The following is a 27,342-nucleotide window of genomic DNA, read 5'->3' as shown; positions in this document are numbered from 1 at the left end:
GTTGTATTTTCCCTGCATGTACAAGTTGTGTGTGTCAGTTTTATTCCACTAGCAGTAGTATAATGAAGTAATTTTATTTAACAACCAGTAAACTATATTACTTGTGCTCCAATGTGTATTAAAACACTTTCTTGACGTAGTTATTTTTAAATTTAGGATCTGAAAAATTGGTAGTGAACATGGTTTAACTTTAAATATGGGCTTATTTTTGTTTGTGTAATTGTGTTTTTAAACAGTTTTTTCTTCTAAATATCCTCATTGGGGTCAGATAAAAGTTTTTTTTTTTAATGACTATGTAAGCAAATTTTTCTGGTATTTACACAGAAATATCCACATGTGTATAATTTTATGCATTTTACTAAATAATGTATTATAAAAATATTTTGAATTTGACCTGTCCACATGTTTTAGGTAGAAATGAATATACAACTTATTTTCAAGATAACATGTTATTTTTGTTATTGGACAGCTAAAGTATAAACAGGAAATTTGTAGTTCTCTATTATAGAAAGCATTTCAGGAATTTATATTCAGTTCTTAAAAATAGTATCTCAGATATATGTTAATGACTTTTTGCTCCAATATTCAGCAACAAAACCATCATTACCATTACTTCATAGCATAGCAACGGTGGTGAAAAATAACTTTAACTTTTATTCCTAGGGAATGAAAACCCTCATGGGCATTATTAGAATGTACCAATAAACATTTCCCAAATGCATTCCTTGGGAATACACAGTTAAAAAGGAATTCTTAAGTCTAATTTGAACATGATTATGATTAGTTGGCTTATTTACAGCCTAACTTTTCAAAGCCATTAATACTTTGATGCACATCGTGACTATCTAACAAGGGGGATGTTATATGCAATATATATCTAATTTTGTTTGACATGGTGTTCTTTTTTGGGGGGAGGAAGGTAAAAACATTCCAGGGAATACATTTTGAGATAACCTAGTATAGATTATCTGTAATCTTACTGTGTGTAAATAAATATTTTAGAATGGTTGAAATACCCTGTTGTTCACTTGCAGTTATCTGATGTCATCTTCTCTCTTATCAAAGTCTGTGGGTCTGTAATTGTTTTCTTTCCTTTGGTCTGGTAGTACTTACTACAAAACAAACAAACCAACCAACCCTGAGAGTTGAATTGAGTCTTGACAGACTGAGAGATTTTTCCATTTTATATTTTGATTACCATCTGATTTGGAAAGGGAAGTGTTACTTTGGACAATAAGGGTAAGGCAATAAAGCTGAAAGCAATATTGAATTCAAATAACTGCCTGTACACATTGATAAATGTATCTCTGTCAAATAATTTGTAACTAATAGACCATTCATCATTATTTCCTTGGTATATCATTCTCTGTACTAACTCTTTTAAATCTTAGTACCTCCTGCAACACAGAAGTATTCCTAATGAAGGCTGACAGGCCACTAAGATACTTTTTACTTTGGAAAATATACTACCTTTTGAGGTTTTATCCTTAGTTCTATATGTCTAGAAATTTGGCTTTATCTTTCTACTGAAAGTGAATCTCTCAGGAATAAACTTATAGGTAGTAGAATGTGAACCAAGTAGACAGTAAGACACCCATACTTCAAACAATGCCAGACAGCATAAAGAAAGAGAAAGATAAACTCGAAATTCTAATTCTTGGCTGTGATATAAACTAAGATCTAGCTAGGAAGAATTGAGTTTTCAGCACCCTTCATTACACTGCTCGACTCAGCATGTTCCACATTTTATGACTGGCTTCTTGCAGTACCCACTTCTCCCTGTATGTATCAGCTAAGATGTTTTTGGCTGCAAGGAACAGAGAACCTAAACTGTGACTTAAACCCTTTACATCTGTTCACTTCAAAAGAGTCCTGGATACAGGTATCCCAGTTATTTTAGTGAGATGATGATCTCTTGATGGACCTGAGCGTGTTGACTTTCACCCTGTCTTGATAGCAAGATGGCTACCACAACTCAAAATATCACTTCCCCCGTAATAGCGTCCCCAGTACAAAGAAAGAGAGGCAGAAAAAGAAGCTTTCTCCTCATATTCCTTATACTTATTAGGGAGAAAAATCTTTTTGAGAAGCCTTTGGCATACTTCTAGTCATTTCTTATAGAACATAATTGAATCACACGAGCACCCCTAGAGCACTAGAGAATAGAATAGAAAGATTACATGATTGGCTTAGACTTATGATTCAACAACTGCAGCTAGGATGCTAGAAGAAATGAAAAACAGGGAAATGGCCTTTGTTAAGGCATCCAAGCATCTGTAACGCCATTTTAACTAGTGATGCACTTAAAACATGTGTGATTCAGCCTTCCTTATTTCTGCTGTCTGCTGGGTTAGAGGCCTTAGTATCCAAAGGAGGAACATTGGCACCTGTGGCACAACAATTTGATTGGTAGCTGACCCTATCTTCTTGCCAATTTAGGTCTTCCTGCTACTAAGCAAACATATCAAAATTTTAAAAGGGAGGAAGAGGGGATAGGAGGGGAGGTAGTTATGCTGTGACTGAAGTGGTTAAGCCTGATAACCAGAGGGAAATAGTACTACACAATGTGGCAAAAGAAAAGGATATAGGTGGAACTCAAGAGATGTCTTGGGGTTCCTTCTAGTGATACTATATCCTATGATAAAAGTAATTTTTTAAAATTCACACTGGGCCTACATGGCCAAGGCTTATAACTCACCGTTTAGACTCCTCACTAGGGAAAGCACCTCAACCAGTTGTGTGGCTGGCTCATTCCTAGGGTCCAGAGTTGAATATGGATTCTTTATCCCAAGCTCCACTCTCCTTGGAGGATGCTTTTATGGCATCCATGTAATCTATCTCTTGACTCACGAGGTTGGAAAATACGTGTATAGAGAAAGAGTTTTTAGATTTTTTTATTTTTCTTGAGACAGAGTCTCACTCTGTTGCCCAGGCTGGAGTGCAGTGGTGCGCTCTTGGCTCACTGCAATCTCCACCTCCCGGGCTCAGGTGATTTTTGTGCCTCAGCCTGTGGAGTAGCTGGGATTACAGGTGCATGCCACCACACCCGGCTAATATTATTTTTAGTAGAGACAGGTTTGCCTCGAGTGACCCACCTGCCTCGGCCTCCCAAAGTGCTGGAATTACAGGAATGAGTCATCATACCTAGCCTATTTTTTAGGTTTTAAAAAGAGACACAAAGAAGTAGTATTGTCTGTGCGTGTGTGTGTGTGTTTGTGTGTGTGTGTGTGTGCATGCACTCACATGCACAAGTACTTGTGTCATGTACACCTCTAGGAATTGGTATGTGAGAATATAATGACATGACCATGTGCAGCCATCTGGTAGCCATGAGGAGTATTAGTAACCCTACCAAGAATAGCAGACTGGAAAGAAAGAATTGGGTCTGTGATGCTATCTGTGAGCCTAACAACCTGGAGCCATATTAGTTTGGAACTTCTTGTTATACAAGGTAATTTTATTTTTGAAGTAAATGTATCACTTTATTTTGAACTAGGTTTCCTGTTGTTTATAACCAAAAACATCTTGATGTATTATTGCTATTATTATTATCCAAACTCTTAAGAGTTTGAGATGTAATCCTCAATGCAAATTTTTAAAAATACACATTGCTAACTGGGTACAGTGGCTCACACCTGTAATCCTAGCAATTTGGGAGACCAAGGCAGGTGGATCACTTGAGCTCAGGAGTTTGAAACCAGCCCAGGCAACATGGTAAAACCCTGTCTCTACAAAAAATACAGAAATTAACCGGGTATGATAACATGTGTCTGGAGTCGCAGCTACTTAGGAGGCTGAGGTGGGAGGATCACTTGAGTCCAGGAAGTTGAGGCTTCAGTGAGCCATAATCATGCCACTGCACTCCAGCCTGAGTGACAAAGCAAGACCCTGTTTCATAAACAAACAAACATTGCTAATTCTCAGTAGCAGATCAATTTATCTCCAAATTTACTGAAGGGAATTTGATCAGGGCAAAAGAAGCTGGATGACAGTGAGAGGAGTCCCTCACCAAATATGGCTTAACTAGCTTCCCCCTCTGTAAGAACTGTTTACCCATAGGAGCTAAAATGCTGGAGTTTATGGCAGGCCCCTTCCCCTTGATCAGCATTAGAGTCAAAGTGAAAAATTATGCCTCTCAGACACTAAATAGCCTCTTCCTCTGCCTAGACAAGTTAATACCTTCAAGCGACTAGCTACAATTAGTCAAATGGTGCTAAATTGGAGGTCATTTTCTTTTTTTGAGAGTAATGTGGTACGTGTGGATATGCTTGTGTGTATGTATGTATGTATCTATCCCTTTTAAATCTGATCCATCAGGTGATTTTATGGTTAAGAAGGCAGCTTTACCCTTTGCCTTTTAGGACAACTTTAGTTTATACCTTACCCTAACCATACTCTATCCCAGCCACCCTCCTTTTCCCTTTTCTCCCAGAGTCACTCCAGCATGTGGTGTAGAATCAGTTCCCAGAGGAGGTTTGTGGACTCGGAATAAACCTTTTAGAAACTTGAAAGAAAGACAAATTTCCGAGGCCCTCTTCTAATCTTTATCAAGTTGAAAAAGAGATTCAGGCCCTAGAATATTCCATAGTTTATTCATCAGTCAAACCACCTGATGTATTTTGCTCTTGTTTTATTCAGTGTGCTATGGGAGCTACTAATTTGCTGTATCATTGAGTGTGAATTGTCTAGAGTAAAAGCTAAAATTAGTGGAAAATGTCTTCATCCTAGGACACATTTAAAAATTTTTAATATTAAAATATATGCTATAATGAACAATTTTTTATTTGAATTTTACTTTTGTTAGCAATTTAAGTAATTGTAACTAGAGACTTTACAGTGGTACATTGAGTACATTGAGCTTTTTAAGTACATTTTAATGAAAAATCTGTTTGCTTTTTATTTTCTTATCATACAATACCTGACCCCCTTGATACCTCCCAAATATTTTTCCATATCCATTGTGATCACAGTTTCAGTGAAACTTGATATTACTTCTAGATTTAAGTTCGCAGCTTTAATGTCCAAGGTGTTTGCCTCTTCTACATGTCTTTCATGAATTCAGCAATTGTTACCAGTGTCACAGTAGATGTCACTTCAAAATATGAGTATTGTATCAGAAATCCAAAGGATAATATTTCCTCAATTCTTGGATGTCATCAATTGTAAGACATCCATCAACTTACTTACAGCTTTTCAAATATGGGAGTATGAAGGAAAAACCACCTTAAGTGCGTTTTTTAAAACCAGGTAACTGTAGCGTACATTTATCCATAAAACTATATAACATTTTCTTCTTTTATATCATGAAGTTTTTAGAGAGATGCCTTCTTTATAACAAAATTCCTAAGATTTCTGTAAATCTCTTTTGGTTATTAGCAGTTAAATATAGCATCAAAGTGACATGCTACTTTGGATTATTTGGATTGGTGACTCTGACCTTTGAGAATTTATAATTTGAGGTATTTCAAAGTGTGCTGGGGTTTTATCTGCCCTTAATATTTGATCCAGCTTATACATTTTTTGGAAGGGGGTTGTTTTTGTATTTTTCCCTTGGTTGAATTATATAATCCTCGGAAGTTTACAGCATCTCTTGAAAGTCAGCTGGAAGCTTTGTACACATAGATTCAAACATTCATTCAACAAATATTTATTAAGTATCTCTACCACTTACAATTTATGTAATGTTGACTCTGAGCAAGTTATTTAACCTCTGTGCTTCAGTTTCCCCACCTGTAAAATGGGGACAGTAATAATACTTATAACAGTTTTCTTGTGAAGATTAAATGAAATAAGACATGTTAAACATGCTTCTAAGTGTTCACCAAACTGTAACTCTATGTTTATACTAAAGGTACAACTACAACCACTTAAAATACCAAGAACCAGGCACTGTTCTAGGCCTTGGGGTTCTTCCTCTTCTTGAACTTTTGGATTCTAGTAGATAACTATATGACACCTGACGAATGGTCCTTCGTGAAGTATGTATTGGTCACATCAATATCTCCTAGCTTTAAATGATACCCTTGTCTTTAATTGTATTTTCTGACATGTATATGCAATCTTTTGCATATACAGTAACATTTTGTTTCAGTAGTGCTGCTGAGTTTAATCTTTTTGGCATTTAAGCAATAATTAGGGGTCAAGAGTTATGTTAAAATTAAAATATGTTTCTTGGCTACAATGTTGGCAGGATGAACAGATACTTAGGTTACATGAGTAAGTATATACATGTGCTAGCAGTGAAACTACCATGTAAATCCCAACTTGCTTGTCTACTAGTACACTTTCTTTTAATGTTGTTTACTTTAAAACTGTTTCAGAGCTGTTAAAATATATTTATAAATGTACATATTAAGATCTAGGTAATATGATAAAACTAGTATTTATGGGTTAGTCATTTAAACAGTTGTATATATGCACATTGCAAATCCAGTATTTGTATGTGATTCTTATAAAGCAAGAATTCTAAATTAGCTAGCATCATTGTTAAATGTGTCACTTTCTCATTAGTTTCAGTTATTAATCATAACCTAATAGAGATTTATCTCCATATTTTGATTAGAATGCTTTCTTTTTCTAATATAGAGACAGGTTAGAGATAGAGGGGGCTTTTCCAAGAAGCTTGACTCAGCTAGCAGCAACTTTTTCAATAATAATTACAAAAATGATTGTTACATTTAATTGATAGTAGTAATTTATTATTTAGGAAATACTTTCTTAGCTATCATATTGATCCATCCCGGTCACTAATGTGGTTCTTTTGGGGGATATTAGAATTCACAGATGTGGTTCTTTTTCTGTTTGAGGCTATTAGAACTAATTAATAGGGGCTTTTAATTATTTAAAACTTTAGAAAATTAGGTTCATGTTATTTTGCTTGCCATTGCTTTTTCTCTCTTGAAAAATAAGCAGAAAGAATTATCCTATACCTCCTCTGTGTTTTCCCTGGACTCCATTGGAGGGAATTTTTATTTTTATTTAGATTTTCCTTAAACCATCACTCTTTTATGTGAGATTTTCTGTTGACATCTTTTAACTGCAAATAATTTCAGGTGTATATGTCTCTGTCCTTAGCAGTTCCTCTGCATTCTGCTCTTTAATATGTTGAAAAGTCTTCCATAAATCATTCTAGCTGAAATCCTTGCCAATTCAAACAATGTTTATACATAAACTGGTTTAATATTATATGAAAGGTAAATGTAAAATCAAAACTCTTCATTATCCTCCAGACAAAATTTAGTATTATGTTTCATAACTAACTGAGAAAACTGGCTTCAGGATACTGGCATTCTGTCTTCACAGCTGTTAATTCTCCCACTTCAGTGTGGACAGTGTGTGCTCTCTGTTCTTGCTCTGGAAGAAAGGAGACTGAAATCTGCTATTTAGACTTAAAACTGACATCAAAACTATCTTTAAATTTCTTTCCCAATTTTCATTGCTCCCTTTCCTCTTCTTAGTTCTGTGTAACACAGAGCCTTCTGGTGAATAGCCTAGTTATGGGTTCCTCAGTGAGAGGAAAATTTAATACTCTTATAATCTTTCTATCTAGGACAACTTTTAAAATCTGGGCATAGATTTTACTTTAGTCTTTGAATCTAGTGACTGTATTAGGAATAACTATTGTAATATTTATAGGCAGCATAATAAAAGTAATGTGTGACATTTCTGTTATGTATGTGCTCGAGGTCAGCGTTAAACATAGGTGGTCATGGAAAATTACAGAAAGCAGAAAACATTACAAAATTTAGTGGGTAGAAAGAAATGAAATGACAGGATAAAAACATAGACACCTAGTCTTAAACATACTAATTAAGAAATCTTCTGCACTTATTTTACTGCAGCCAAAAAGCAAGGTGTTGATTTTTTATTTGCATAATAAATATCCCCAGATAAATTATTCTCAATTATTCACATTCTGTGGGGCCCACCCTCCATTAACTATAGAGCACATGTTCTCTGATTAAATAGGGAGAATGAGAACTTCTGGACTGATAAAAATTAATAGATTTTACATTTACCTTAGCAATTCTTCAAACACTGTAGAAAAGAAGAAATAGTATCAGAGCAGTCATCTTAACCATTGCTGCTGCTATTTGCAAACAAAACAATGGGAATGTTCCCATTTGACCTGCAGATGTGTCAATTATTTTTTACTATTAATAACGTATATTGTGTCACTTAATTTTTACATTATCTTCAGTTTGAAACTGTTATATTTCAGTTTGAATTTCATTGTGGTCAAACGTATACTTGAAAAATAATATATTTATTTAATTTCACTGTGGTTACAATGTATACTTGAAAAATAATATATTGGTTATCATGTTGAAAGAAAAGTTAGAAATCTAGATTGAGCTATATTGTTTATTATTATTTTTAAAGTCTTCAAAATGTTTTTTAAAAAGAAAATTAAATGCAGTATCCAATTGGCTTTCTATTATATAATGGTCTAAGGACAGTTTGATTACCTGAAAAGTAGTGGCCATTGTACTAGATTTTACATTGTATACAAGGACAAAATTGAACAAAACTTGCTAAATCAAATTTTTTTTCTAAATTTCTTTACTAAGTTGTTCTTTAGGAAAAAAATTAAGGATACTCCCTAGTATGTGACAGTTTTATTAGTGACACCAATAAAACAAAACAAAACATCATGTAACTTTTATTGATACCAACTGTTACACAATATGTGTGCCAGGTGTCTGTGCCCGTAGACAGTACTGTCAGTACAAATAGTCAGTACTTTTTCATTTGGCTTTGCATGTCCACTTTTCTAGAATTCACTCTGTCCCCAAATATATATTTACTGATTCTGAACATATGTACGGTAGATTTTGCTTAACCTTAACAAAAGATGGGTTGAATTCACATTAACTTCACCTAGATTCTCACTGCTGCTTGGCACTCCTTTAGTTTATTCCTAGTGAATTCCCAGTCATATCCAGTCATATCCTGCATCGTTGTTGATAGAAATCTTCACCACTTTGCCCAGGAATCCGAATCAGCCCTCTCTTTTCCAGTGCTCCCAAGATAGACCTCTCTAAGAAAGAAACCAACATGTTCTTTGTTTTCTGCTTTTCACTTTCTTACTGTAGCTGTCTCTGAACCAGTGCTTCTGTGCTGTCCCCCAGGCTAATCATTATAAACTCCAGCAGTATTTTCAGACCTTTCCCCTGCTCTCTTTTTATCGGCTTTGCTGCCCCTGAGCAAAATCTGCACATCAGTCTTTTCCTGTCTGTATTGACCTCTCTTTTTGTCTTCTAACATGAGTAGGTCGTAATTATCTTGAAAAAAAAAAAATACTTTCTCTTTTTTCCCTTTAATTTTGCCCCTTTTTCCTCCTTTGTACCAATACATTTTTCAAGTGAGTAGACAATACTCAGCTTCCTTACCTTGGGCTCATTCTTTCGTTTTCTTCTTGGATTTCAGCCTCTGCTACAGTGTGGAAAGAGACCTCTTGAAAGTCACTTCTTTCCTCCTAGTCACCAAACTCAGTGCCCTCTTCCTATTCTAGTATCCTTCAGCTATTTGAAAGAAAAAGAAAACTAGCTGTGTTCCTTTTGCTATGCACTTAGCCCACTAAGATTTTTACTGATTAGGAAACTGAGGCTCAGGAAGATTGTGTAGATTGTTTATGTTCATATCATCATTAGTTGCAGAACCATGGCTCGGTCCCTGTCCTAAAAATGATGCTCTTTCCATCATACTGCATAATTGCACTAGACACCCGGTTCTTTAACTCGAAGGCTCTTGGCCTCTGGAACATTATTCTATCCTTCTCATCATTACTGATCCTTCTTATCCAAGATCCTGAAGCTATATCTTCAACCCTCACTTTTAAAATATATCCTATTATATTACCAACTGCCTACTATGCCTTTCTAGTTATATCTGTCATCACCTAAAATTCAACATTTCTAAAAGCTAACTCTTCACTGTTTTCTTCGAATCAACACCCTCTGCGACTTTTTTTTGACTTGTCCATCATTTTTCTATCAGTCATTTCCCTCTTCATCTAAGCCAGAACCATCAGCTGTCTTTCGCTTTTCACTGTCGCATGGCTTGATAGCCAGCATATTTATCAAGTTATTTTCATATGTGTAACATATTTCTAGTGCTTTTTCATATGTTCAAAGCTGGACAGTTGTATAGCCTGCTATCTATTTATTTTTTAAGTCAGTGCTCCGCTGAGTAGCCCACTATCTAATTTTTCTTTCGTTATTTATCTTTATATTGCTGCCAAATTCACATTGTAGCCCATTGCTTCATCAGGTTTAAAAGCCTTCAGAGGCTTCCAGTTAGATTTAGGATAGAGAATAAACTTCTTACCCTAAAATTCAGCACTATTTCTGTCACTGTCATAGTCTGGTTGTAGACTTACTCTCCAACCCAAAATATTTCCCCTTCCTTCCTAAAAATAGTCTTTAAAAATTAGCATTACGTTTGCTCATATAATACAGTATTAACTGGAACATTCTTCTCCAGTGTTCCCCTCATTCAGAGTTGTCTAAACCCCTTACATTCCTTGTCTAAACCCCTTACATTACTTCAGTCTAATCTCTAGCAGGAAACCTTATCCAAACGTCCTATCCCACAGTGACTTTTCCTTTCATTGAACTACTGAAACACTTACTTTTCATAAGCATTCATTTAGGTTTTCTTCTACTGCCATTATTGATGTACCTTGGCACATGTGTGTATTCTAGATGTTTATATATGTGTCTCATTGCCACAGATAAACTTTAAATTTTCTTAGGGCAAAACTCTGTGTTATACTAATCAGTGTCTATCACCGAATACCTTGCATATCACACCTTGTGTTTAATATATTTCAAAAATAAAATGTAGACAATTTTAATGTATCGTTTCATTTTTTAAAAAATATTTTAAAACAGATGCATATATGTAAATATACACAGATATACATATATCTATTTTACAAGCTAGTCTTACAGGCATTCATCTTTCTATCTAAATGTAAAGTGAATTGGATACTTTTTAAAAAAATAAAATGACTAGGAAATTTATAATTAGTAGCATGAACATTATTTACCAGTTTATTTTCCCAAGAAATATGAAGCCTGGTATCTATTTTAATAAGAGGAATTTTATTTACCCCACTGTAACTATCCCTTAAAACTATTTTTTAAAAATCTATTTTGGCCAGTGGTTTCCTTTCACCTGACAAGAACTGATCTCTATGCTTGGAGATAACTGAGATTAATCATGTTGGTTTCAGCCCATGGTAGTACTGACACCATCATGATTCATCTTACAGTTATCTGACAGAACTGTCTTAGAATTCTCTCCACATGCAAATAAAAAGGAACTATATTATGACTGCAACAATTTAGATAATTCTAAAAGTTGAACAGGGTTGCAAATGGAGTTAAAATGTATATAGATTAAATGGTCAAATTTAAGTAGTTCTGAGTTTGAAGCTTAATCTTATTTTGAAAATGTAAAAACAACAACAACAAAAAATTGAATCAAGCAAAGACAAATGATTGGTCTTTGAACAGCTCAACTGAAGTTACAAGCATTCCCTTCCTTATGTGGTACTAACCTGTCTGCCTATAATTGAGATTTCCTGACTTTACTTCTATACTCATCTAGGATAGGGATTTGTAACCTGCAGTCCTTAGATGGAACTCAATTTCTGTTTTAAAAAATGTGTAGGTGCATTATTCTGGGAAGAAGTTCTGTGACTTTCCTAGTACTCAGAAGGGTCCATCGCCCCCCAGAAGAGCTTAATATCTTCACTACAACCACATACATCTTTTCCTTTTTCCTTATGACACAGCCTTTTAGATATCCTAAAGTCTTAATCTTTTCTTCTTTCCTAAGTATATCTTCTTCTCTGGCCTAAGACTCCTACGTCCCTCAGCTCTTTCTTACATAACATGAATTCTACAGCCTTCAACGATCTCACTGGGTCTTGATTTCCTTTATCCAGATAAGTCCTAATTTGTCAGTATGCCTCATAAAATGTGATACCCCAAATTGGAAACTTTTATAGTCAATTATCAGACTATACTGAGCTACAACCTTCCTTCTTTAGAATACTGTTTATATATATCTAGACTAATGATTTCCTTTGCATGTGAGACACTGCACAGATGTCCATGCACATACACACTGCTCAGAGTTCTAGTCCTGACTAATCACTGATATGCTATGTGGTCTAGGAGTTTCTCTTACCATTCTTCTAGAATTTTATTTTTAAAAATGTTTATACTACTTACTAAACAAATATGTAATTATTCAACAGACCTCATGCTGTGGAATTTTTTTGTATTTAATTGTAGGTTGGTGCGAAAGTGATTGCGGTTTTTTGACGTTACTTTTAATGGCAAAAACCGCAGTCACTTTCGCACCAACCTAATATATAAGAAGATAAGAATTTGGAAGACTTACAGCTTGCTTATTAGAGACAGTTATAATCTGTTCTCATGTCTTTTTGTATTTGTTATTCCTTTACCATTCACTTTGGTAGCCCTTCTAAAGTAACCTTCCTCTCCAAAGGAATCCCAAGCTTGAAGCTGATGCCTCTTTTCCTCATAAAACCAATAGAGTTGGCTTATTTCAAACTGTGTTCCCAATTTTCAGGATTGAATTTAAAATTCTTTGTGCTCATGCCTGCTCCTATGTATTTGATTGATTTGGGAGAACTCAGGTTAGATTGGATATAAAATTCTCAAAATGTGTTTTTTATAAAACAGAATATGGCTAACAGTGTATTTTTATGATGTTTACATGAGGCAAATACCAGTGTTAATTTATAACTATCACCAAATGATATTAAAGTGGCATAGATTACATAACTAGAGAATTAGATATCATTAATGTATAATATTAGTAGGTTTGTTTATTTTGCACAATTTTTAAAAAATAGCTTAGCATTAATTCTACATCTCCGATACTGATTTAGGTATGAATAAAGTATTAAATAATACTTAATTGACATTGTTTTTAAATCATCTCAATTAAAATTAAATACTGGAAATAATTCTAAAATATTGTTGTCCTTTTACACTGAGGAATTTTGGAAACAAACCTGACTTTTGCTAAGCAGATTGAGTATACAGTCAACTCTCGATTATTCAAACTGATGGAGGAAAGGATAGAACAAGCATTAATGGTTTTCTAGTTGCTGCCCCCTCGGACAGTTGATGAAAGCCTCATTCCAAAGAAGTATTTTGGCTTTCCATCTTATCATATTACATTTTCTAGCCCTTGTATTCAGGATTTAGTCTGAAATACAGTTTACAACAGAGTTGACAAGAAAGTTTCACGTTGTCACATTCTTTTCTTCATGTACATTTTTAAAATCAGTGCCTTAGCATTGCTTTTGTATTATTAAAATTCACATGAAAATTTGATCGAATTGCTAGTAGGCTATTATGTTGATGGCTCATAAAGTTAGTTTTATATAAAAAGTCTTATCTTTGAATTACAACTTACAGATAATTATAACCTTTCAAAAGCATTACCTCGTGGTACCTATTTACTTAAAAAATATTTTTACCATAAAAGTTTTATGAGAAAGTTTTTATCTTGAAAAGGTTTTTATAGATGTTCTTCCAACTTTTAAAATTCTTAATGTGTGTAATATTTCTGAGTACTATGTAAGTGTTTGTAAAGTGAAGAAATGCCAAAGGAATTTATGTGTGAAAACATTATGTTGTGTGTATATAATACGTCATTTTCTCTGCCAATTAACGGCACATAGTGTGCTAGTATCCAGACATAAGTATTCATGGGAATGCATGTATCTGGATAACCGCAAGTTGAAATAAACCCACCTGCCTTTTATTTCAATAACTGCACATTCAAATCCAGCTAAGACATTTATTTGAATGTGACCTCTGTATATGTGAGAGAATACTGTTTTCAGCATTTGATTTTTTTGTTGTTGGTGGTGTTTTGTTGTTGGTGGTTTAAATCTAAAGTAGGTAAAAACTTATGGGTAATGCTTCTCTGGAAAACTTTGCATGCAGAGAAAAGGAAATTCAAAGATAAATTCTATGAAAAACATTGAATTGTTTTGTCTTACTATGGTTTCCCTCAGTGTGTATTGTAGCTAGGTTCTTGTAGAACGTAGCAATGTTTAAAGCCAAAGTAGTATAACCTATAAATTGGCTTGGAGTTGGGCTTTCTTTACTTTGAGTTAAATAATTTAGTATTTTTCTCTCAGAATAAAATTGCTAGTCTTTCATTTGGAGCATTTTTTTTTTTATCAAGAAGCTATTTCCTTGAAAGGCATATTACAATATATATGTGAGTTTTAAGAAATCATGTTTTCTATTAAACAGCAGAAGCGTTTGTTAAAAGACTTGTTTTAACGTCTGTATTGTGGTTTCATCTGCAGTCCCCTTCCCCAAATTAGGCCATATTTCTGTATAGTTAGTTTTACCTGACATGAGCCAGAAAATTAAATAAGATTTCTGTAACAGTCTTAACTTTGAATTTCCTGCTTTTCATTGCATGTAAACTATCAACCACAAACAATAGTTTCAGTTCAAGTTCTAGCTTGTATTTTGCATGTTAAAGCTACAAAAAGTCTATTAATGCTGGAAAGAATTTATAGCTAATGTTGTGCTATTGCTTAATTGTTAAAATGTATAAATAAAGAGCAATTTTATTTATGTAGACTTGTCTTTCTGCCTTAGGGAGTGAACTACTTTATGTCCAAGGGTATCCTAGATGATTCGCCAAAGGAAATAGCAAAGTTTATCTTCTGTACAAGAACACTAAATTGGAAAAAACTGAGAATCTATCTTGATGAAAGGTAAAAACAAAAATTAACTTTTCATCCAAAATGAGTTAAGTAATGTTTTTGATGAGTTAAGTTTTACTTTAAAACTAATACTGCATAGTAATCATCAGGTTGCAAAATTGAATAAAGGCAGGGAAAAGATTCCTATATCTCACACATCATTTCTTTTGTGAGCTTTAACTTGTTGATGAGGAAGTTACCATTTTAAAAGTAAGTAAAAGTCCACATACACACAAAATGGAAGCCCAGCGTCTTTGTAGTAGCAAACCAAAACAAAATATTTTTCAGGAATCTGCAACCCTGATTTTTTAAGACAAGTAGCCATAATCTAAGTGTTTATAGTGGTAAAAATTCTGAATTACGAAATTATCCATATAAAAAGCCTAGTACAAAGACAGATTATAGTCATAAACCCCAAATCCTAGGGATATAACTTATATATATTTGCATGCAGACACTATATAGAAATGTCGTGTTCAAGTGTGAAAATTATGAAAATGTAACATTTGGCAGTGTTTTACACAGAGATGATGGTTAGTATGCTGTTCTGATTTGATAGTTACTCATTTGTACACTTTACTTTTGGTTATTAAAGAACATAAATTTGGGGACAACATTTTGATGCCACATAACTGAACTACCATTTTTGAAATTATAGCTCTCATGCTAATCTAATGTATGGCTTAAAAATATGTTTACCTTCATTGTAATTCTCAAACTTTTGTATATCTCAGTATTTTTTAACAACAATCTGTAAATATTCATTATATTCCAGAAACTTTGCTAGAATAGTAGTACATGGATGATTAAGATACAATCCCTGTCTTTGAGAAGTCCAGAGTCCAGCATACTGGTCATTGAAAGATGTAAAAATGGCATCATTAAGTTTTTTGTCTTTAAGTGCCAAGTACCTAGGGATAGGCAGGGCTTTTTTTCTTTCTTTTCTTTTTCTTTCTTTCTTCTTCTTTTTTTTTTTTTTTGTAAATATTTTAGGTTTTGTGGGTTATATGATCTTTATCACAGCTACTTAAAACTCTGCCATTCTGTGGTGAAAGCAGATATAGACAATACATAAACTAGTGTGGATGTGTTCTAATAAGCTGTATTTACAAAAGCGGGCAGCAGGCCAGATTTGGCCCAGTAGCTGTAGTTCACCTGTTCCTGTTATATGCAATTGGTAGAAGTTGAAGATTATGATCATAAAATCATGATTGAGTTCAATAAGAATTGAAGGACATCGTAACAAAGTGTGACTCTATATTGAAATGCTAGTGATTTTTTTTAAAATTATATATACACACAAATATTTATATTATAGCAAATAAGCTAAATGTATATCAATAGGATTGTTGTGTCCATTAGATAGGATACTGTGCAGCCATTAAAAATAAATTAGGTGGATCTAGGTATAAAGATATACAAAGCTGTCCACAATATACTATGTGAAAAAAGCAAAAACAAATTCTAAAACAGTATAGCATGTGTAGACATTCTTAAAAGTCTATGTAAATAGTTTTTACCTCTGAAGATGTGAATTGGTACAGGTGGTGACTGTCATTACTTTCATAATTTGAAAAATGAACAATTCTATAGCTATTTGGATTTGTCCAAGAAGACACTTAAAAAGAAGTTGTTCATTTTAATACTACGGAATTCCCTTTTTCTTCATTTTAGAAGTAAAATTACTAGGTTTTACCTTGTTTCATTTTGTTGTAAACTACTCATGAGAGATTTCTTTTTTGTTTGTTTGTTTTTGTTTTTTTTGAGATTTATTGCACAGCATGGTGAATACAGTTAATAATAAAGTATCGTGCATTTCAAAATCACTGAGGGCAAATTTCAAATGTTCTCACCACAAAAATAAATAAGTATTTGAGGTGACAAATGTTAAAATTACCTTAATGTGATTATTCCATTTTGTATTCATACTTTGTAACCACTCTGTATTCCATAAACACATACTGTTATAAATTGCCAATCTACAACACCATTTAAAAAAATTTTAATGAAGTATAAACCGTTAGATGTACAAATATGAATGAACCTCACAACACAGGGTTGATAGAAGCCTCTGGATGAATCTATTCATATAAAGTTCATGAACAAGCAAAACTAGTATGTGGCATGGACACAGGAAGGGAAGGGGAACATCACACTCCGGGGACTGTTGTGGGGTTGGGGGAGGGGGGAGGGACAGCATTAGGAGATATACCTAATGCTAAATGACGAGTTAATGGGTGCAGGAAATCAACATGGCACATGGATACATATGTAACAAACCTGCACATTGTGCACATGTACCCTAAAACCTAAATTATAATAAAAAAAAAAAAACCGCCATAATGGAATCACTACCCAGATCAATGTAGAAGACATCCATAGCACCCCAGAATCCTCCCTTGTACCTTTTCCTAGTTAGAATCACTAGTTGGACTTCAACTGCCTCATGAGAGATTTCAAAGTTAACTTCTTAAATAATCATACTGAGATTTTTTTAATGTTGGGAATTATATGTACTTTTATAGGATTAGCTGATCTAGTAATCAGTAATAAGGTATTTTATCCAAAAAATGGAAATTTGTTATTTTTCTTACCATTTTTTTAATGAAGAAAAGTTAACTAAAGCTGTGCCTTTTTTTCTTTCTGTAGGAGAGATGTCTTGGATGACCTTGTAACATTGCATAATTTTAGAAATCAGTTCTTGCCAAATGCACTGAGAGAATTTTTTCGTCATATCCATGCCCCTGAAGAGCGTGGAGAGTATCTTGAAACTCTTATAACAAAGTTCTCACATAGATTCTGTGCTTGCAACCCTGATTTAATGCGAGAACTTGGCCTTAGTCCTGGTAAGAATACATATATTAATAGTACATCACCTCCTGCCCACCTTTAGGTAAAAACGGAGATATATGAGACATTTGTCTCACTGTGGGGAAAAATATTCTCCGTAATTACAAATACTTGTTTTACTGTTTGTAGCAGTGACAGTGACTGACTACATCGTTTATGAGCTTGGGAAAAACAGTTTGTCATAGCTATGGTGTGCGTGTGTGTGTGTGTATATATACACATAGCTATGTATAAATAGTCATTTATATTTTTTATATATTACCTACAAATTTATATATAAATATATATATTACAAATTTATATGTATACAAATGTCTATGTCTATATACACATATAGACATACATATAGACATATATACACATATAGACATAGACATTTGTATATATATAAATTTGTTATATATGTCTGTCTGTATAGGTATATATAGATATTTGTATATATAAATTTATAATATATATTTGTACATATGTATCTATAGACATTTGTATATATATAATTTTGTAAATACATATTATATATACATTTGTATATATGCTTATACATATATACGTAGACATAGCTATCGTGTGCATGTATGTATATGTGTATATATGTATATATACATAGAATTTTTTAGAATACCTATAATACACATATTACATAGAATACATATACCTAAAATATATATGTAATATAAGCAGTCTTTTTCCTTCCAGATGCTATCTACTATGCTATTCTTTGATTCTACTTTCCATTAAAACATTATATGTGTGTGTATATATGAGTGTGTGTGTGTATATATGCACACTATACACACACACACACATATATACATACATGTACATATATATTCACACACACACTGTTTTAAGAAGAAAGTTAGACTTAGCTACATAAGTTCTTTAAGAAACTATTCTTGTTTGGGTGTTAGATATTTCTACTAGTCTAATTGAAAACTTGAGAAATTATTTTTAAAGCTTTTAATAATCTGCAAATTATATAGGTAGCACCATTTTTCACTAAAATTTGTTTTGAATACAACCGGTTTTCATTGTTTGTGTGTACTTCTGTCTATATGTGTATGTTTGTGTGCATATGATATAGCCTGAATCTCCTACATATTGTTTCAATTGGTATAGCTTATCTTTTCATATCAAAAATTTTATTGTGCTTATCTTATTAAACAGAGATTACAAAACTGTTCCTGTCATGTGAAATTTGTTGAGTATGCTTTACAAGACATAATGTTCAACTTGGCTTTCTTAATGACTGCACTCCAGCCTGGGAAACAGAGCGAGACTCTGTCTCAAAAAAAAAAAACACTGCAGGATTCCAAAATATCAGCAATATCGTAGTGGAACTATTATGACGTTTGTTACTGTTTTAATATTAAACATCAGATATTACCCTAGGCATATATAAAATCTTGTTGCATGGTGCTCAGGTGTAGCAGTCTTTTCCCTAAAGATTTACTTTCAAAATTAATATGTAAGTTCCACAGGCCTTTATAATGTCTTAAATGAGAATATCAATAATCTTTTGAGTTATTTACATTTTATTTTCTAGTACCAGATTAATATGTTTTCTTGTCATTAAAGATGCCCTCAAATTAAATTAGGTTTTTGTAAAAGCATTCTATATAAATTTTTTTTTAGAAAGAGGAGATAAATACTGACACTACAAATGTATTTTATGGATGTTTGAATAGAAATATCACATTTGAAAGCAAAGACGAAAATAAAGCCAATTCTAAATTTTTTAAATCTAGAATGAATTTTTACTATACACTCCTAAACTGTTCTAAAGTTCTTTTGAAATGAAGGAAATGCATGCTTAATTAATATTAAGATAGGATGATAACCATCCTGGTTTGCTCAGGACTGAGTTTCCCAGGATGACAGGACTTTCAGTGCAAAACTGGGGTGAGTCTAGACAAACTGGGATGGATTGATCACTCTATATTTATGAGCTAATCTTGATCTCTTGAAATTACAAACATTTTTGCCTTATATAATGCCATTGGAATCATATTTTGTAAACCAACTAATAATTTGAACTGTTTCTTTTTCCTTCCAGATGCTGTCTATGTACTGTGCTACTCTTTGATTCTACTTTCCATTGACCTCACTAGCCCTCATGTGAAGAATAAAATGTCAAAAAGAGAATTTATTCGAAATACCCGTCGCGCTGCTCAAAATATTAGTGAAGATTTTGTAGGGCATCTTTATGACAATATCTACCTTATTGGCCATGTGGCTGCATAAAAGCACAATTGCTAGGACTTCAGTTTTTACTTCAGACTAAAGCTACCCAAGGACTTAGCAGATATGGGGGTTACATCAGTGTTGGTCATTGTAGGCTGAGTATACAATCAAGCTTCAGTGTGCAACCTTTTTTTCTTTTGCCATTTTCTATTTTAGTAATTTCTTTGGGGAACTAAATAATTTTGCAGAATTTTTCCTAATTTTGTTTGTCATGTTTTGCACAAAGCAGAGCCACTATCTAACACAGCTGTTAAAGAATGATAAACTGACATTATACTCTAAAAGATGGTGTATTTGTGCATTAGATTTGCCTGAAAAACTTTATCCATTTCCATTCTTTATACAAATACCATGTAATGTGTACATATTTAACTAAAGAGATTTATAGTCATAATTATTTTATTGTAAAGATTTTAACTAAAGTTTTTCCTTTTCTCTCAAACTGAGTTCTGAAATTTATTTGATTCTGATCTGAAACTATTGTCTTCGTAAACGTTAGATCTGACTTCAGATAGAAACCAATACCAGCTTCCTTTTCCTTTAAACTTTGAAGAGTGTTGATTTGTTACTGTATTACTATGCAAAACTGGCAGTTATTTTTATAATATAAATTTATAATTTGATTTTTTATTTTAAAAACTGGGTTAATCAAGTCTCGGTAAGTCCTTTAAACCATTTAGGATTTTTAAAACATCAAAATTTATGATTTACATTCATAGGAATAAAATAAAATATTATTAGAACTCTGGTAAATGTTTGCTTGCTTATATGTGGTGTGATTATGCAAACTTTACTGTTTTTCTAATCTTGATGATCCCTGTTCAGAGTCCATTGAGAAAGTCATATTGTGAAGAACAGTAAACACTCTTTACTCATTGGTTCAGTGAGTATCTATCCAGGGCTTTACATGTGTTAACATTGTGCAAGGTACTAGACATGGGCCCTGCTCTCGCAGGTAATACATAACTGGGTACTGAGAAGAAAAAAATCTTAATGGAGAGCAACTATATGAAGTATATCTTAATTAACAATTATTTAATAGTTAAAATATGCAGCATTAGAATGATAGAGAACAGTGAATTTATATGGTAAGTTAAAAGTGACCTCCAAGTAAAAAGCATAACCTTAGGAATGAAATAGTATGAGATGGGTTGAGCTACTAGTTTAGAGGAGGGAGTTGAGGGAGGTAAAAACTCCTTACTAGAGGTATTGAATCCTGGCTTCCTTCCAGATCTGACCCTTAGTCAAAAGTGATCGTCAGTATTACAACTGGAATGTTGTACTACAGATTTTTCAAGGACAAGACATACGATAATCAAATTTCGAATGTCTAAGAGACTTTTAGACTGATAGTAAATAATTTCTAAGATTGTGAAGCAAATATCCAAATCGTTTTTACATGTGCATAATTTTGAATTCCATGACAATTCTAATTTTTAACTTCAAAACTGCTTTATTACATTTCAAAAGACAAAAGGTGGGGATAACTATTATTTACTATCGTGCCTAGTTTCCAGTGATTAACACTTTGCCCTCTCCCTCTGTCTACCTCCTTCTATCTTTCCTTCTTTGTTTTTCTTCATACCTCTTACCATCCAGTTCTCTCTGCTTCTGTTTTAGCTTATATCTTTTCCTTTTTTTGTATCCTCAATTTCCTTTTTCATTTTCCTATTTTATTTTTCTACCCTGACCTGATTATAAATGTGGATTGGCAATATTTGCTTTTCCAGCATTTTCTTAGGAATATTTCAACACATTGAAAAGTGGGGCCAGGCACAGTGGCTCATGCCTGTAATCCCAGCATTTTGGGAGGCCAAGGTGGGAGGATTGCTTGAGCCCAGGAGTTTCAGACCAGCCTGGGCAACATAGCAAGACCACATTTCTACTTAAAATTAAAAAATTAACCAGTCGTGGTGGTACATACCTGTCTGTAGTCCTAGCTACTCAGGAGGCTGAGGCTGGAGGATGTCCTGAGCCCAGGAGGATGGCCTGAGCCCAGGAGTTCAAGGTTGTAGTGAGCTGTGATTGCCACTGCACTCCAGCCTAGGCAACAGTGAGACCCTGTGACAATAAAATTTAAAAATAAAATAAATTTTAAAATAGAAAAGTGGAATTATTTTGCAGAGAATGCCTATATACTCACCACCTAGATTCTACAATTAAAATTTTACTGTATTCACTAAATCATGTTTATCCATTCCTCTATCCATCAATCCATTATTTTGATACAGCTAAAAATAAGTTTCAGTCATAACTTCCTAAAGACTTAAACTTGCGTATCATTAGCTAGAGATCATTATTTTTTGCTTTTTTTTTTTTTTTTTTTTTTTTTTTTGAGACAGAGTCTCCCTCTGCTGCCCAGGCTGGAGTCCAGTGGTGCGATCTTGGCTCACTGCAACCTCTGCCTCCCAGGTTCAAGCGATTCTCCTGCCTCAGCCTCCCAAGTAGCTGGGACTACAGGCATGTGCCAGCATGCCCAGCTAATTTTTTGTATTATTAATAGAGATGGGGTTTCACCGTGTTAACCAGGCCAGGCACAGTGGCTCATGCCTGTAATCCCAGCACTTTGGGAGGCCAAGGTGGGAGAATTGCTTGAGCCCAAGAGTTTCAGACCAGCCTGGGCAACATACCAAGACCATATTTCTTGCTTAACCAGGATGGTCTCGATCTCCTGACCTTATGGTCCACCCACCTCGGCCTCCCAAAGTGCTGGGATTACAGGCATGAGCCACCGTGCCAGGCCAGCTTTTTTGTTTGAGGTAAAATTTATGCGTACTAATCAATGAGTCTCCACAAATGCGTGTATACCTGGGGAAACCAAACCTAGTTCAAAATAGACAACTTTACAGCCTATTTACAGATAATATTGTGCTATACAACATGAAACATAGAAAACTTAAAATCATATAAGCCTCTTTACCCTATCACCCCATCCATTATCTTATTAAATGTATTATATATAGTATGTGTTATAAACTCCACAGTATAATGTTATAATTTTCTTTGAACAAACATATATTTTAAATTTTAAAAAATGCTCTTTTATATTTACCCAAATTATCATTTCTGATGCTCTTATTTCTTCCTGAAAAATCCAAGTTTCCTTGTAGCATCTTTCCTTTCAAACTGAAAAGCTTTAACATCTATAGTTCAGATCTGCTGGAAATTAAGTATGACAAATTTTAAAATCTGAAAATGTCTTTATTTTGTTTTCCTTCCTGAGGAATATTTTTGCTGAATACATAATTCTAGATTAACTTCCCCCCACCCCACGTTTGACATTTTAAGGATATTGTTCCAGTTTCCTGACCTCCATTGTTTCCAATGAGAAGAGTAGTGTTCAAATAGTTTTTCCCCTGTGAACAAATGTAATTTTCCTCTGAGTGCTTTATTTCATCAAATATTTTTTTTCAATCTCATTTTCTCTTTTCCTCCTGGGACTGCATTTATGAATATGCTAGACCTTTTGATATTGTCTCACAGGTTTTGAAGCTCTTGGTTTTTCATCCCTTTTTTTCTCTTTTTTCTTCAACTGGATTTTTTTCACTTGATTTGTATAGTCCAACTCACTGACTCTTCTGTACTCATTGTCTTTTAAGCCCATTCAATGAACTTTTATTCTAATTGTTGTATGTTTTAGTTCTAGAAATTCTATTTAGTTTTTATAATTTATATTTCTGTGCTGAGATTATCTTTTCATTCATGACAAGTGTATTTTTCCTTACAGCTTTTAGCATAGTTATAATAGGTACTTTAAGATACTTGATGGCTCATTTCAATATTTGATTTCAATATTAAATACTTGTCTATTTTAATATTTAGTATTTTAATAGTCAATATTTCAGTATTGAATATTTCAATATTCAGTTTTCAAAATTCTTATTTTAATGTATGAATATATTCAATATTCATTTCAATATTCTGGGTCATTTCATTGTCAGTCTTCTCTAATTTTCTTTTCTTTCAAGGATGGGTTACATTTTCCTGTTTCTTCATACGTTGAGTAATTTAGATTGTGTCTGGGACATGGTAAGTAAAATGTTGCAGACACCCTGGATTTTTATTTGTTTCTTCAAAGGCTTCTTCTTCTTTTTTTTTTTTTTTTAAAGCAGCTAGTTAACTTGGCCAAACTCCCAACTCTGGTTCCCCTAGACTTCGTGGCAGCTCAAACTTTAGTTCAGCTTTTTAACCTGGCTATTGTACTTGAAATATCTTCTGTACATGCATGCTTGGGAGACCAGCCAGTTTTGGCAGAGTCATACACAGAATTTAGGGCTCTCTCTGTGGTTCTTTTCTTATCAGGATTTCCCTCTGCATTTTCCGGCAGTTGCCATTACCTCAAACCTGTCCTGGTGTTCTTCAAGTCAGTACAACTATAGTCTCCACATGATGCAGAGTGAGGAGTTCCCTCAGGCTAAGAGCTATAAAAATAGGAAACTCACTCAATGCTATTTCTTCTAAGTATTCACTCCTCTGTAGCATCAACCTGCTTTTGATTGTTTTCTATTACTTTCAGTTAGTTAATTTTTAAATATTTTGTCCAGAGTTTGTAATTTCATATGTTGGCAGGTTGGTCTGAAAGAACTTCTTGACCATCGCTTGAAGTGGAACCCTCTCCAATTGGGTAGTATTCTTTTTACTACTTCCTGTGATTACTGAGTAGGGATTTGTTCCTGATTATCTTTAAAACTAGGTAAGTAGAAATTTTTAACATGTTCTATCTATGAAAAACCTTAATTATAAACATTCAGTAAATATTTACCAAGTTAGCAATTCGGTGTTTCCTAGTCAGTGTCCTACTAGGAAGGAAAAAGAAAATGAAAAGAAGAAGAGAGGAAAGAACAAAAATGCTTAACTTTTAGAACTCCCTCCAAATTTGTCATCAATAGGGTTTTTACTGAATACATTCTTTTAAAATTAGCACTCTCTAATCTTGATAAATTTGTATTTTCATAAAAATCCGTATTTTCATGCTTCCATTCATTTGCACTGTGTTTCTCTTCTGGAAAGCTGTTAACCTTTCTTCATATTTACCTGTTGAATGTTACTTGTCCTTCCAAGTCCTATTAGATTCTTTCCCCTCCAGGACAACTTTCTTAATTCTTGCAAGTGAAACTTTTGTTCTTGTATCTCACTGAGTGCCTAACACAGATGTTAGCCCAGAGTAGTTTCTCAATAAATCCGGTTGAATCATTTTTGCTCTGGTTTAGATTCTGTATAATCACATAGAAAGATGGCTTTACTATTTCCATTTTTAAAAAATACATCCAGACCTTTCACAATTTACAAATCAGAGTATATTAGCTAACGTTTTAAAAATATTAAGATTCAACTATGTATTATTCTAGACATAAATTCACCTCTCCAGAAGTAATTTGAACTATCTGAATGAGTTATTGCTACTTTTAGATTGCCTACCTACATTTTTTCGTGCAGACTCTGTGTTGGTGACCTTTTTTAAAAATGAGAAAAACATCAAGAGTTTGTCATTGATCTTGTTACTTCTTTTAATTGGTCCAAGTTTTTGACAATATTATGAATATTGTGCTCAATGAGAGTAAGCTTATTCATAAGCTTTAATATTTAAAATAACAACTTGTTTATTCAAATTAAAACCTGTTTTCCTGTGTCAAAAGTGAACTTTTTCCTAAATACCACTATTAATAACACTGTTGCCTACGGTTTCTTGTCAAGCATTCATAAGTGAATGTGTCTTCTTCTAGGAAGTCATCTTAAGGAAATAATTCCAAATTGGGAAAAGGCAACATGCACAACTTTAATTACATCATTGTTTTTAAAAGAAAAAAGAGATGAAAACACTGAAATTCTAACAAGTACCCAACAAATATTTGAGTACATTCTATGTACCAAACACTGTGCTAAGCACTGGTTGAGAAGACCAAAATACATCCTCATGATGTATTACTATGATGCCATGATATTTATCAATAATATGGGAAAATACTTATTATAAAGTATTTAAAATTGTACATGTGTGTATATTGTACATATATATACACAAATTACAATTACTATATAAAACAAAGCAAAAACCTGTGAATACAAAGAAGAGACTGGCATAAAATATACCAAAATATTATAGATAGTGGATTTTTTTGTCTATTTCCTCTTTAAAATCTTATTAAGGATCATATATTTTAGATATAACAAAATAAATTCATCAAACTATTCAGAACATAAACAATGTTCCTAATTTACCTAGTAGGGTTTCCCTTCAGAATGTTTCCATGTATTTTTATTCAAAATTTATTTTAAAAAGACACTTAGTTGACCTGTTAAATCATTATCTGGACAAATGTTTTGTTTTCAAGCTTAAAAAAGTACATTGTTTTATTTTATTTTTGTCTCATCGAATTAAAGACCAACAAGAGAAAGATACCAAATCTTTACTGAGGAAATTTTTATTTGTTAAAAAAAAAAATTAAAGGCTTTCTTCCTGGCACAGTTGGACAGGAAGGTTGGATTTAATTTAAAATGATTAATGAGATTTTGTCAGACTCCTTGACTTTGCCACCACTGCAGTTTGTCAGTGCAACAACCTGGAAAGCCGGACGCCACTCTGTCGCCCAAAACTATTCTCCAAGGAAAAAATTAACTGGAAGGACTAGTGCCAGGTCCCCATCAGTGGCGTTGTCTCTCTGGTATTGACAGTTTAAAAGTCTAAATCAGAAATATGTATGTTTGGGGACCCACATACTTAAGATATTGTTTTTAGTCTCTTTGCAAGTAATCACTTTTCAAATATTTAAGTTGTTGACATTTTCTAAAGGAAACTTTGAAGACAAAATCTGTACTAATGTCCCCTCTCCTTAATTTGTTTTAAGAATTAAAATAAACAAACAAGGAATTTTAGGATCTCAGGTTACATTCTATTTTTTTAACTTAAAGAATTAAAGTGAGGCATTTTTTAAAAAGTAAAATCATTTTTCATTTTTCAAAATACTTTTAAAAAACATAAGCTTGACTAATTTTATAATCAAGTTTTTAAATTAAGGTATAAGGTTGCAATATGACTCAATTCACCCTTATTTATGTATGTATTGTTTAAAAATGATGACATTAGCTAAACTCAAATTGCTGAATATACCTAGTTACTAGGTGGCAAATGGAATATATATTTTTACTTCAATACTGATATTGTATTTAGTATTATACAGATCATTGTATTTGACATTTGTGTTTAACTGAAAGTTAAGTAAATGTTAATACCAATTAAACACCAAATGTCAATTGCTAATTCCAAAAACAATACCAATACCAAATTACAATAACAATTGTATAAATTGTTAGTTGTATTTGTAGCAATTACCAATACCAGTGTTTATCATTTTATTTCAAAACCTGTCCAAAAGAATTCAAGCTAGAGAAGATTCTTCCAAAAAAAATGCTCATAGAAAAGGTCTTGATATAACAGACATCCAGTGGCTCCTTTTACAGAAACTTAATGT

General features: G+C 33.2%; 1 protein-coding gene across 1 annotated transcript in view; it reads left to right on the top strand.

Annotated features, from left to right (window-relative positions):
• Positions 1–20,626, top strand: part of FBXO8 (F-box protein 8) — a 50,036-nt gene extending 29,410 nt beyond the window's left edge. The window contains exons 4-6 of the mRNA XM_003257986.2: positions 14,673–14,791; positions 17,429–17,625; positions 19,686–20,626. Coding sequence (XP_003258034.1) covers positions 14,673–14,791; positions 17,429–17,625; positions 19,686–19,873 — 504 coding nt within the window. The 3' untranslated portion in view covers positions 19,874–20,626. The remainder of the gene's footprint in view (positions 1–14,672; positions 14,792–17,428; positions 17,626–19,685) is intronic.
• Positions 20,627–27,342: the final 6,716 nt, after the last annotated feature.

Source organism: Nomascus leucogenys, chromosome 7b, assembly GCF_006542625.1.
Source record: "Nomascus leucogenys isolate Asia chromosome 7b, Asia_NLE_v1, whole genome shotgun sequence".
NCBI lineage: Eukaryota > Metazoa > Chordata > Mammalia > Primates > Hylobatidae > Nomascus > Nomascus leucogenys.
Note: the sequence above shows the minus strand (reverse complement) of the source record. Positions and strands in the feature narration are given on the sequence as shown.